This window comes from Lemur catta, chromosome 2 (genome assembly GCF_020740605.2).
Source record: "Lemur catta isolate mLemCat1 chromosome 2, mLemCat1.pri, whole genome shotgun sequence".
NCBI classification, from domain to species: domain Eukaryota; kingdom Metazoa; phylum Chordata; class Mammalia; order Primates; family Lemuridae; genus Lemur; species Lemur catta.
The window spans coordinates 117,893,102-117,907,066 of NC_059129.1; the positions used below are offsets into that span (position 1 = coordinate 117,893,102).

The 13,965-nt window shown below is 36.6% G+C and overlaps 1 protein-coding gene across 2 annotated transcripts in view; it reads right to left on the minus strand.

Moving 5' to 3' along the window:
• ARHGAP18 (Rho GTPase activating protein 18) overlaps window positions 1-13,965 on the minus strand; it is a 119,574-nt gene that overhangs the window by 15,731 nt on the left and 89,878 nt on the right. For both annotated transcript variants that reach the window (XM_045544337.1, XM_045544338.1), the window contains exons 8-12: window positions 13,239-13,316; window positions 9,897-10,056; window positions 7,911-7,993; window positions 3,415-3,621; window positions 1,883-2,023 (exon numbers count right to left, since the gene is read on the minus strand). In XM_045544337.1, the coding sequence (XP_045400293.1) occupies window positions 1,883-2,023; window positions 3,415-3,621; window positions 7,911-7,993; window positions 9,897-10,056; window positions 13,239-13,316 (669 nt within the window). The remainder of the gene's footprint in view (window positions 1-1,882; window positions 2,024-3,414; window positions 3,622-7,910; window positions 7,994-9,896; window positions 10,057-13,238; window positions 13,317-13,965) is intronic.

Consider the following 13,965-nt stretch of genomic DNA (forward strand, 5'->3'; position numbering starts at 1 on the left):
CCATGTGTCATTAAGATGGTGGTCCAAACTCTTACATTTAGTCTTTTAGTTTTAGAATTCTGGCAGTTGTCAGATGTAAGCAACAGGCAAAAAACTGATTACGACCACATCCATCCACAGCATTTGAACTTATCTTGAACTTTTATTTGTTGTTCTGTAATTGTTTTCAATGTATATTTATGTATATTTATTCTCCCTAACAAAATGACACCAACTTGAAAACAAAATTCTGGAAATTGATTAAAAGTTTTTTTTAACTAAAATGACAGGCCAAATGGGCCTCCACTGTGGGCTGTGATGTCAAAAAGCTTCCCCTGCAGGTTAGGTTAGATCTCTCTCCTCTAGGGATACCTGAATAACACAGACTTGTTTTTCACATCGCGTGACTCCCCAGTGAAGCATCTCCGATGCCACTTCCTGTGTCATAGCCCACAGTCCCCTGGGCAGGCTCCAGTCACACACCTCTGGCATCTCTAAGCTACGCCCCTTCTAAAATAGTGCAGAGATAATTCTCAGACCAGCTTATGCCTAATTAACCCAAAGTGCAAACTAAAGAAATCCAAGTTAATGCTGGATTTTTGTAAACAACAAAATTACTTAAATATTCACATCTCCAAAAAGTGACCTTTTAATTTTTATCTAAAGATTTATTAGTAAACATGTACATTACAAATGGCTCTTTGAATAGATACTGACCTTCAGAGTGCCATGGATTATAAAAAAAGATAAGGCCATAAAGTCACAAGTTAATCTGAATAAGAGGGGCTACAAAACAGACGATATTCACATATTTACAAGGGTTTAAGAGGTGATAGAACATTCTAAAGTTAACAAAAAATGACATCTCAAAAAAAATCCTTTCTAGCCATATGATAATATTAAGCCCTTTCTCAAAAACCATAAACACTATTTACAATTTCCCTTTATTAAATTTTCTGTTTTTAAAGATACTTTAAAATCGATTTAAAATTTTGCCATGCCAAGAAAGTATTATTTTTTTAAGGGTGAAAACTATCAATACAGGAAAAATAATTATTTTTATAATTACAGGATCCTTAAGCAAGCCAAAACAGAAATATCAAAGGCTGATAACTGCATTTTCACATGATTCCACAAGATGTCAGCATGTAACTGAACAACTTCAACAGCGGTGGTGGTGGGGAAGGGGTGTATTCACTTAAACAGAACAATAGAAACCCTTTCGTTTCATGATCTTACACTAGAGCTTTAGTAACTCACTTCCTAAATGTATTTTCATGTGTATTTCAATATTGTAAACCCAGTTCTTAATATATTCTTACAGTAGTTTGTAAATACTGATATTTAGATATTTATTTTTTGAAACATCTTAATTTTCTTTTTCCTAACATAACTCTCCCTAAATCCTTCTGATACAATTAAGAACCTTCAAATACTTATTGAAGTCCAGGAATGATCCTAGACACACACGAACATTAGCCTATTTGCTTATCTGGGTTATCTTTTGCCCATTTTACAGATTAGAAAATTTAAGGAAAAAGATCAGTGGTTCACACACAAGGAATTCTTTACTCACTACACATTACACATTCAGTGGGCAACTAGAGTCTTTGCAGAAGTCGTGTGTGTGTGTTCAGACAGTTCTGTCTTGTTATCTTCCTTTGTTCCCCATTAACAACTCACATACTGAGTCACCAATACCTACCCAACTGTTAATACTGATATTACCAGTAATAGAAATTGCTATTGAGATTGTTATTGTTATTGATGTCTTTCACTTACAAGTAGTACCATCATCTAGAAAGTGCTAGAAAGTCATACTATAAAAACATACAAAACATTTGGGGGGACACTAAAAAAATACTAAAGTCTGAAGAAATGCATATGTGCAAAATTTTCTTACATCATTTGTATTCTTATCTTGCTTTTCATATTTTTCTCTGTCATAAGCCATTTTCTTCAGCAGTTTCTTCATGGCTTTTTTATCCTTTTTATGATTTTCAGTGTTTTGCTTCCTCACTTGGTTGACAATAAACTTGGGAATCTACAGAGAAAACAAATTAAGTTTGGGGAGGAAAAATTAATGGCATCATTTTAAACTACAGGAATAATTATCTTTATTTCTGAAATTTCGAGAAGAGTAAAAGGTTTGTCTTTTTGATAAGAGACTGCCACTTTACATGTACTATTCATTAAATCTGTGAAAAGAAAATGCATATTATTCATTTAGCAGGTGTACGGAGCACCCACGTGATGTAATTTACCACCCACTGTGTACGGTTCCAAAAGAGGCTTTGTGAAGTTCAAGGACATAGTGGCCATCTTCCATGCCATGGATGTCCAGGCTGGAGACCCCCTGAGGCGACTGGCAGTAGAGGCCACCACCTCGGCAGGTCTTCCCTTTTGCAGCCACCTATCGACAGCCCTGCTAGCTAACCCGCAGTCCCTTTCTAACAACCAGCTACCCTCTGCTGTCACAAGAGGAAGAACAACTCCCCAAGAAACAAGAGCTGACAGGTAGCTAGGGAAGAATCCAGGAAAAATCTATCCTAAGAAATCACATTAACAATAACAAAATATTTTAGGTTGCCAAAATGTAACCATGAGATAATTTGGCGTTTAGAAAATAGAAATTTAATAAATGGACATTAATTTTTTTTTTAAAAAAACTGCATTTGAAATCATCTACATCAGTTGCCTTTTTATAGGATATAAAAATAAATAAAGACTTCAGCATCTAGATATCATTGCTCTTCTTAACAAATTAATATTCGGAGATTCTTCAAATAAGAGATTAAAATATTTAATATTATAATTTTGCTTGGAATTTCTTTAGGTCATTTTTTCTAAATGTGTATAAGATACCTCTTTGCAAAATTATAAATTCCACTGGAAAATGAGAACTTAATCAACTAAGCCTCTCCTCCACCACCACGTTCTGATTATCTGTCAAAACTCAAGCTCAAAATAAGGGTAAAACAGAAGAAACCATTATCAGCAATCAGGGTACAAAATGTATCTCTTTAAATAAAGAGTCTATGAAAAATATCTGTGAATGATCTGAAGCCAAGACTGCATGAGCTTTTAAAAAGGCAACAGACCTAAATACTGAGAAAAGAGAAAATGGACAAAAGTAAATAAATAAGGAGTACTTCTTACAAGGCATGTTTTCTTGACATAATTTGATTTTAAAATAGAAATTTACAGGCCCTACCTTACCTATGTGAGTAAAACACCCTTAGTATTTCTACACTCACAAATTTCAAATGCAATTTAATAAACCTGGTAACAAATGTGCAATGTGTTTTCTAAATCATTAAGAAAAAAAGCACAGTACATTTTCATATCAGCTTTATAAAATTATGTTCAAAATCATTATAAACAATTACGTTAAGAAATTATAGGATTGTTAAGAGTTTAAAAATATAGACTTACTGTCCACAGAAGTTTTTGATACTTAATCAACAAGTGCATGATATTTGCTGTCCCAGCGGCCATTACAAATTCTCGTGGTTCACTGGACTTCAAACCCAATGCATTACACATAAAGAGATTAGGGGCCATGACCATTGCTACGTTCTTGACAGTCATTTTATTCTTCTCTTTATTATCTATTACTCTTTGGAGAAATTCAAGCAGGGCCTGAAACAGAAATGACTCTTTGAGATTTGTGTTGTACATGAAGATAAGAGATTAAAGCCCTAGCATAGAGAATTTTTATTTCATTTAAAAAAAATAAGTTGTGCATAACCACAGTTGGCCAGCTACATCCAACAGGACTTGTTATCAAAGTTTCTCCATTTGGTTGGCGCACCCTGAGATGGTGCTTTGCTTCCACTAAGGACCACGGCACCGGAGAGTGAAGTAGAGAGGGCACACATCTGAACTAGGCTGCAGGGAGAGGAGCGGAGAAGTGTCAGAGGAAAGACCTCTGGCCTACAGGAGCCATGGAGCACTGAAAAGTAGTTTAAAATATCACACAAACACATTGTATGTTTGTACTTTTCAGAAAGTGCTGTACTTTTCTCTGTAGAGATTAAAGAAAGAACAAAAGAATGCCCTTGAAAAGACTCATTCAACCTCCATTTCATTTGCTTAAGGCACTCAGTAGTTGGCTGGCATGGAACCTAAAAAGAATGAGCCGGTGCAGCTGCGAGCAGCTGCAATCCCCGGGACTCAGGAGGCTGAGGCAGGAGGATCGCTTGAGCCTGGGAGTTCGAGGCCAGCTTGGACAACATGTGAGACCCCACCTCTATAAAAAATAATAACAACAAATTAAAAAAAAAATTTTAAATGAATATTGTTATAGGCAGGGAGGATAAATGAGAGACCAAAGAGAAAAGACTTTTTAAAAAATGAGTGAAGGAATGAATGAAAAGGCACTGTTTATCAGAACTGGCTCGATTGTGCTCTGGATGATGCCACCTGCTTCCACCTCTATGGCAGATACTCACCAACCTCTGAGGCCACCCTCCACAGAAGCCAGAGGCCCTACTCCGAAAGGGTTTAAGGTTTCCAATCACTCTTTTGCTTTTTACTTAAATTAATTTGGTCTAGAACACTAACAAAAATTGTACAGGTATTCAGTGTTCTCTCTGGGTGAGAGAGTATATTAAGCACATTATAGAGATTATCTTACTTAATCCTTACTGGAGGCAGATGCTATAATCACCCCATTTTACAGATGAGAAAACAATGTTTTAGAGAAGGTAAGTAACTCACTGGAGGTCACAGAGCTAGCAAATGGTGGGAAAGGAATTTAACTGCAGGTCTGTCTGGCTTTTGTTTCTAAACTCATTAACTACCATAACAATCATGTTTTCTTATTTAAAAAATCCTATCTGAAAAAGGCCAAATATACTACACCAAAATAGAAAAAAGCAAAATCCAACAGCATCTATTTTTCAAAGAATTTCCGAAAAAGGACAATTCCTCTAAGTGCTAACAGGTTGATCTTGAATCAAATTTAGCTGCTATATAGACCTCGAAAATTTGAAACAAACTAAAGACAGAGCCTTAATATCTAACAATGAGATTTATGTATCTAATTTCTGGTACAGTGCTCAGAAAGTGAAATTGTAATCCAAGCATAAAGTTATATAAAAACAACACGTTCTCAAATGAGGACAAAAGATTAATTGGTGAAGTTTGAAAAAAATATTTAATTTTGTTCCACAGAGACCAAAATAATTGTTCAGGGACCAGTGTATCTCTTTCTTTATGAGCATAAATTACAGAGATTAGGTAATAAACCATTTTTATTATGGTGTGCATATGCAATAAGGTTATTCAAAATATTACTATCAGAATATAGAGCAACAGAAAGAGAGTGGATATGAAATTAATAAGATGTTAGCCTAGCCCTTGCTGAAAGAACTGCATTATTTTCTCTTCATCTGAACTGTAAGAACTACTCCTATTTAAAAAAAGTGTTTACTTTATCGCCAGCCAGCCCAGTGGTGTAGATGCATCACTGGATCCAGTGGAAAATCCAGGCTTGACTCCCAGCATAGTCAGTTACTTATTAGCTATGTGTGATCTTAAGGTAAATCTTTTCATACCTTTGTTCTTTAAAGTTTTCTCATTTGTAAAATGGGAATACTAATCTAGCCTGCAAAGTCTGAGACAATGTATATAATGAACTACTTAAAACTACAAAAAGGATAAATGTCAACAATTATATTAACATGGATCTTCTCTTGATATCTTAAAATCAGTTTTCCTTATTTCTCCAAGTCAAAGGTAGATACCATCATTGGTCCAAACGTGTAAGAATCCAAAGTAAAAAAATAATTCTTGTGAAGCAGCTTGCCCAAAGACACCTGTCACTTTACCCTTAGGCCAGGAGGTGGTATTTATCGTGGTGCCTCCTAAACCTTACTTGGGCTTGCCATGGAAATATTCTACACAAGTCATACATATGATTCTGTCCTCCCACATGGCAACTGAAGGGAGTGGTGCTAGCACTGGATAAATTGGGGAACTTTGCGTCAGGCTTCCTAAAATTATATTAGGATGGAGTTTCCCTTCTCTTTTATAGAACTAAATTTAAGGTTTATTCTTTGTACATATGGCATTCTTGTTACAATGTTTCTATTATTAAAATTCTTGTTTGAGACCTTCATCAGAGCTGGCTAATTAAGTCACTGAGGCTTAAGTAAGTAAAATTACTTGTTTGCATCTCCCAGTTTTTGACCAAAAAAAAAAAAGGTATTTCCCCCCTTAATTATAAAATTATGCTTCCAGTAACATCACATGCAAAAAAAATTGCTCTAAAATTTTAAAAATATATTTTTAAACAATTTTTTAAAAGAACATGCCTGGGACTTGGAGGCAAAGTCCAAGGAAGAGTTCTAGACCAGCCTGGCCCAATAACAACCATATTGGAATAAGTGTTTCCTCTTACAACGATGTGAACTCATCTGAATACAGGTATATTTTAAGCAAATCATGTATCTTTCAATTCCCATCATATACTGCTCATTCACAGGGCTGTCACCCAAACAAGAACCTTCATGTAAGTAAGAAAAAGATGTTCCTTCCTCTTTCCAGGCAGTTGAAGCCCTACTGTCAAGGGCATGGCTGGCAAGCAGAGAATAGTTTGGATAATCGGCCCCACATTGTCCTGGGCCGCGTGTCCCTGTTTCAGCCACAATCTATACAACCTTACACAGCACCCTGGGTCAATGTTTGAATGTAACCCTTTCTGGAATTGGCCTTTGTCTCAAAAACAAATCAAAACAAAACGTAATGCTGCCTTCTGGGTTACTCATTTGACAAGCAGTGAAGCAAAAGATTTTTTTTCCGACTTAGTAAAGGGAATAACTCTTTGGAAGTTCTCCTGTAGCGGATGTGGCGCTTTGCCTCCACTAATCCCCATAAGCTGCTTCGTCCAGAAAAGTTGAGTATTAATATTCATTCCATGGGCATTAAAGAACTATCACTCATGTAGTTACAATTCAAAGAGTTTTAATGAGTTGCAGGAAAAACTTTCCAAGATTTACCAACTGGTAGTTTTGTTTTCTTGACTTGAAATGTCTTGTCATGAGATTTTATTTTAAATAGAAAGAAATGTAGGTGGTATAGAGGCAAGGGCCCCACCCTACCTATTAAAAAAAAAAAAAAAGTTTTAAGGCAATGGCAAAACGTAAGATACTTTTCTAAATTATGTATTATTTTTTTTCCTTTTTCTTTTACAAAAGTTTACAATTAAACCTTTACAACTAGTCTATAAACTCCTGCCATTAGGAAAAATAAATCAGCGTGCAACAATCCACTGATTATGAGAGCCTCTGACAACACCTATAATAAACAGTATTTAATCATATAAATATTAGACCAAATCACTCCAAAATGATGATATAAATCAGAAACTCAGGATAAGCCCTTAGAGAAATAATTGGAATTTGTTTGAGTTGGTCTATCTTTTGACTGACAAACATTTCAAATCACCATTACGACTTATTTCAAACTCTACCACTTTAAACTACCGACAACTGTAATATCTTTAGGCAGCATTGGGTTTATATTTAATGAGCCTTAGGATTTTTGGTTTAAACATTAATATTTCACCTTACTAACACATGTTGATTAAATAAAATTTGGAAAATGAAGAAAAATAGAAGAAGAAAATTAAAAAGCAACCATGTTTCCATTAACCAACAAACCTCAATCATCTGCTTTGGAAGAAGTGCTATACTAAAAATTTAAAACACAGGAAAAAAACAGTAATATTAATAATATAACAATCCAGTAAATGAATTAATAAGGAATCAAAGACATGCTTTCATCCTCTGTCCTTAAAAGTAAGCTTTTTCTTTGTAGACTTTTATTAACATTCACAAGATAAACATCATATTGTTTTGCCACAAATAGAGAAAATTAGTCTGCTTAGTTCTCAGGGATATTTAATGTAAATGAACTGAGCTGACCTTCAGTGTGTCCCTGTTTGCATCAGGTAGGAGGATGACAAGAAGGTTCAAAGCCTGTAGTTGTTGCTTCCTGGTTGGAAGACCTGCAGACAGATTAAATAAATCTGAACTCTTTTCTTTACTGAGCATTTTCCTTTACTTTCTTTCTTCATTTTTTAAGAAAAAAGTTATTTGGCATAAACATTACCATAAAATGTAAGACACAACGACTGAGCAGCAAGCCTTGTTGAGAGCGTGTTTGTGGGAGATCCATAGAAGCAGCTGCTAAGAGCTTCCTCTCTCTCAGAATGCTCACTTCCAACTGTGATCATCTGACGAGCGGCCTTATGTTTGCAGACACACAACAGGGCTTTGGAAATAATTTTAACTTCTGTGTGATAATTATTCCCCAACGGAAAGACATAAAAGATTGGACCTTCCATGATATGGTATCAGGGGGCGTCCGTAACAATGAGGTTTCTTTCTTTTAATGGTGGGTGAAAAAATACAAAGTTAGAGTCCATTAATTCCAACAGGAATGTGTAAAGCAGGGCCTGGAACACAATAGGTGTTCAATAAATGTTTGTGGAATAAATGAGAACACCAAGAAGCAATTATAAAAAGGTCTAAGAAGTACACTGTTATCATTAATACTGTCATTTTCAGTAGCCCTCACCCCATTTAAGTCATATTTGTAGAAACTTGGAATCAACCCAGTATTTCATTTTCAGTGATAAATTTGGTCCTTTAATCAATCTGTATCCAGGAAATGTAGGCAAAAAGGCACAATTGAACCATTAAAAAATATTTTAAAAAGAAGATTATTTCTTTTGTTTAAAAAAGAAATCTGTTAAAAAAAATACTTTATAGCCTGAGCAAGAGCAAGACCCCGTCTCTACTAAAAATAGAAAGAAATTAGCTGAACAACTAAAAATATGTAGAAAAAATCAGCCGGGCATGGTGGTGCATGCCTGTAGTCCCAGCTACTCGGGAGGCTGAGGCAGGAGGATTGCTTGAGCCCAGGAGTTTGAGGTTGCTGTGAGCTAGGCTGATGCCACAGCACTCTGGCCTGGGCAACAGAGTGAGATTCTGTCTCAAAAAAAAAAAAAAAAAAACTTTATACAGAAGGCAATTTCAGCCATATCTCTCCTAGAAATTCTGAAGAAATGTGATGATACTAGGTGACTCATGAAATCATCTCAATATTGCATTCTTTAAGAATAGCCTGGACAGTTCTGGTTGACACTCTAGTTCACCATAATCATACAATAGCGCCCCTCTTTCACTCTCAAAATGTCCCACCTGGGAAATTAAAGATATGGTTACTTGAATGTGATGATGGCATTTTACCTTTTTTGATGGCCTCTAGGAGTAAAAGGGATAGCTATAGCAGTACATAAACCTTATAAGATTTCTGTGTTCACCGGAAAAAGAATCAAGAACGATTAGAGACGTTAATTTGGAGCTTGCCCAAAACCACGAAATGGCAAGACATAAAAAATTTGTGATCTTCCACCAATGAGGCAGCAAAATGCTTTGTTCCATGTTTCTGCATGACAATCTCAGAATTTAATTTTTCAGGAAATGCTCACAGACTCTACCACGTCTCCTTGTGCTTTTATGATAACTGTTAATCCACAGCTTCTCCAGTAAGTGTTGCTTTTAACACTTGGCAAGGAAACTGTATCAGAGATCTTATGTGATTCATTCTATTATAAGAGAAGCGTGAAGTTTCCAGGTTTTAACGCTATAATGCATTGTGTTTCTTAAATGCCATGCGATTAATCTGTACCTGAAGAGAACATTCTGTTATCTATTTATTCAGAGATGCACGTTTATAAGAGAAAAAGAAAACAGTGCATGGCCTTTGAGCACCAGTCGACATCAGCAAGTCAACATGCCTACCCAAATACATCTGGTTATGTTTTCCGTAAGGCCAATGTCATTAAAACAATTAGTATGAATGGCACCAGCACAAGGACTGCTTCAAAGAGGAATAGCACTTACTCTGGACAGCCTGGAAGGCTTTGAGATATTCCACACTGAGCAATGGCTGGGGCAGCTCCCGGATGAACAGCTTCAGCAGGCTGGCTGCGTCGTGCTGTTTGACACTTTCCCAATTAAAAGTCCCTTCATAAAACTTTGCTTCTAGTTCTTGGCAAAGGTTCTGAAAGGCATGGAGGGGAGGGGAAGCTATCAGTAAGTGCATTTTTCTTCCCCACTGAGAATGTGATACATTTTCCACTTTACAAAGAGATTCTACTCTTTAGAAAAGACATATCAAAGTACCAAAAGTCAATACTTCTCTGTTACTCAGAAAAAAATACTCCCTCAACCCCTATTGTATTTTACCAATAAAAAATTATACCATAGGCCAAAAAAAAATTTTTTTAATGTATATTTTTTCCTGGACACTTAACAAACCATTAGTAGTAAAGGTTTAATTAAGAGATTGGTTACAATAATCTTTTCCTTTGGGGGCTTCACCTAGATACTATAAATCTTCATTAAATGAAAAAAACTCATTGAAGAAAACAAGCCTATGTTTTAAATTATTTAGAAGTATATTACGTAACAAAATACATAATCAATCTCTGTGCCAAAAACAGAAAGCTACCTCTGATTAGTCACCTCTGGGAAATGGAAAACCCAATTCTATAGCAAATGAGGCATGAAAATACATCAATATACCTGTCTTACATGCACAGCCATCCTGCTGCCAGCTACATGAGTCCATGTAGAATTAGAAATACCAATTTCATTTACCTCAAGGACTCTACAAAATTTGCCAGGCAAATTATTACTAATAAATCAATTTAGTTTCATAATTACTATTTTCTGTATGCTTCTTTACTGTGACATACATAAATCCTATCGTGTTAGAAATCCTTCCAAGTTTCTGTCACTTCCTTCTATCATGTGAAACTATTCTCTCAAAGAATGTTCTTTGTTTTTCTTGTAAGGTGAAGGAGCACATTTTCTCTTCCCAACACTATCCCTATCCTCCACCCCAATTATTTTTGTAATTGGTAAGTTACATGGAGGTAAACCTAGAAATGGGGAGTGGGGGAGAGTGGGGGGAGGGAGAGTGGGGAGAGAGAGAGAGAGGGAAGAAAAGAGGGAAAAAAGGAGAGACTGAGAGAGGGAGGGAGGGAGAAATAAAAGGCAGAGAGGGAAAGAGAGAAAAAGGGAGCGGGATACAGGGAGAGAAGGAGGGGAGAGAGAGGCGGGCAGGAAAAGACAACAGAGGGAGATGGAGAGAGAAGTGGGGGAAGGAAGGAGAGGGAAGAGTACAAAGAAATTTGGTGGGGCAGGGGAGAAAAGAGACAACCAAAATTTTTGCACGTTATCTTTTAAATTATTTATAATGGACCAGCTGCTGCTAATTTGGCATATGACAACACGCTGGGTTGAAGAGTTGAGCCAGCTGAATCCACTTAATTGGCCTTCTTAGAAATTACACTTAGTTAAACTTGTCCTTCTGCCAGCCTTCTCATCACAAAGTAAAATCTGCATTATATTCGCTATTCTGTACTAAAGTAACGTGTTGTCGACTCCTGTAGTTGGCCACTGTGCTCTGAGAGTGAGGGCCCACGTGCTTCAAACACTGAACACGGCAGCACTATTCTTGCCGACATGGGTAATACGATATTACGTTATGTTACATGTTTCTCAGGGATTATTTCTTTGTAAGAGAACGTACTTCTCAACAAAATTATCTCAGAATCTCACACACTCTGTCCATGACTGACTGGTGATGAACACACCATCAGTGCCAGTACATGAAGTGAGACAATGGCAAGTTATCAAACTTACAAACACACAGAGACAGTTTCAGAGACCTCTATGTACCAGACACCAAACCCAGGGGACACAAGCGGAAATCTGTGAGCAGGGTATATCGGTTTACTAGAATCCTATTAGAATGAGATTACTATGCATTTAATAGCAAGAGCCAAAGAGCCCGAAACTAGTGTCCTAGATTAAGTAAACTAATCAAAATAAGCAGGTGATGCAAACCATGGAATGTCGGAAGAATAAGTCCAATCCTGGCAGCACCACAATCCATGAGTCACAGGCAAGAACACTGTGCACCCACCGAGAATCGCTCCCTCCTGATCCAGATCTAAAGATCTCATACAGAAAAGATCTTAAGGAAACGAACAGGGAATATCTTCTCCCTCTATCCTGTTTTCTCTTGGATTTTCAAACTCAGGAAGCCAATAGATTGGATGTAGGCAGTGACCTGTGCTATCTCAGTGGAGAGCTCAAGCTCAATTTGGAAGACAGGGTGAAGAAAGATAATGGATAATGACTGCTAACTGAAAACTTTTTCTAGATAAATTTTCCAGATAGAGCTGCAATTCCAAGAATAAATCCCCTTTAAAATGCAAATTCCCTGAGAGACAAATGTAGCATGCCTCCCTTCAGGGGAATTCCATCTTTATCAGGCATTCATGGAAAGCATTCTCTCCACTGCAAGACTTGGGGCACAAAGATGGAACCCTGGGGTAGCAGGAAGGAAATGCCATCCAGATGGTGAAGAAAGGGTAAGGGGGAAAGAGGAGCTTATACTGGGATATCTGGGAGTCCCCTCACTTCTTTCACCAGCCAGACTCAGACTACCTACTGTGTACTATTGTCAAGGTCTCTAATCTGCTCACCTGCTAAAGTCTATGTTCCTGCGTTAAAAAAAAAAACAAAACCCAAAAGCTCAATTGTTATTACTCATCCTGAATAGATCTCTCAATAGCCGCCCTATTAATATTTTGACTCACCATATTCTTTAATCATAATATTATTACAGGTAATATGGTAATTTTGAAAAAAAACCAAATTTACCAAAAAAACAGAAGTAACTGTAGAAAAGCTAATATAAAATGAATGTTAAGAGATTTTAGGCCGGGCACAGTGGCTCACACCTGCAATCCTAGCACTCTGGGAGGCCGAGGAGGGAGGATTGCTTGAGCTCAGGAGTTCGAGACCAGCCTGAGCAAGAGCGAGACCCTGTCTCTACTAAAAATAGAAAGAAATTACTTAGACAACTAAAAATATATATAGAAAAAATTAGCCAGGCATGGTGGTGCATGCCTGTAGTCCCAGCTACTAGGGAGGCTGAGGCAGGAGGATCACTTGAGCCCAGGAGCTTGAGGTTGCTGTGAGCTAGGCTGATGCCACGGCACTCTAGCCCGGGCAACACAGTGAGACTCTGTCTCAAAAAAAAAGAGAGATTTTATTGTTTTATCTTACCTACTCTACGAACAGGGGTAGGGAGGACAAGTTAGCTTTTAAAATGCAAAAGTGTAATTACACAATAAAATGTTTACATTGGAAGAACCAAGAGGTTACCTTGATTCTCATGGCAACTCCAGGTATTCGTAAGAGGCCTTCGGTTCCCAAACCTCCCTCTTCAATTCGAGAAATCAGCTGTGTATAAACAGAAAAACATTCTGATTTTGATATTTGTAACAGGTGCAATTCCAAATTTAGGATCTGTTTCACATATAAATAAACGAAAACGATTACAATGATATGTAAACTGGATTTTACGAGGTTATGATGCTATTACACTATCCTTTAAGACAATAAATCCAAAAACTTTAGTTACGATTTAGAAAAAGTTGGGTCTTATTCTACTTTGAAACAGAAGGGTATAATTTCACACAACAGCTGTGGTACTCCAAACAGGGAATGAAGATGTTTATTGTTTAAAAGCAACTAAGAAGATTCCCCTTTTTTTTTTAACTTTTCTACAAATTCCGCAATCAAATAAATGCTATGAAATTCTAGCATCTGCATATTTACATCTCATTTTTGGTTTATTCTAAGAAAGAATTATTTATGATATGACGAAAGAAAACTGTTTGCAAATATTCATTTTTAAGCCTTCAGTGGTAAACTTAAAGAAAATGTTCTTGGACATAGCTTCTAAATCACACCTGGTGCCCAGTGAATACATATAGATCTCTGTATCTCCAAAACCCCATCAAAAAATTATTATTTTTTTTAATAAGGCAGAAATCCACAAAAATAAGGCAAATGGAGAAATTACAATGACAAACTGTTAGAAGCTAAG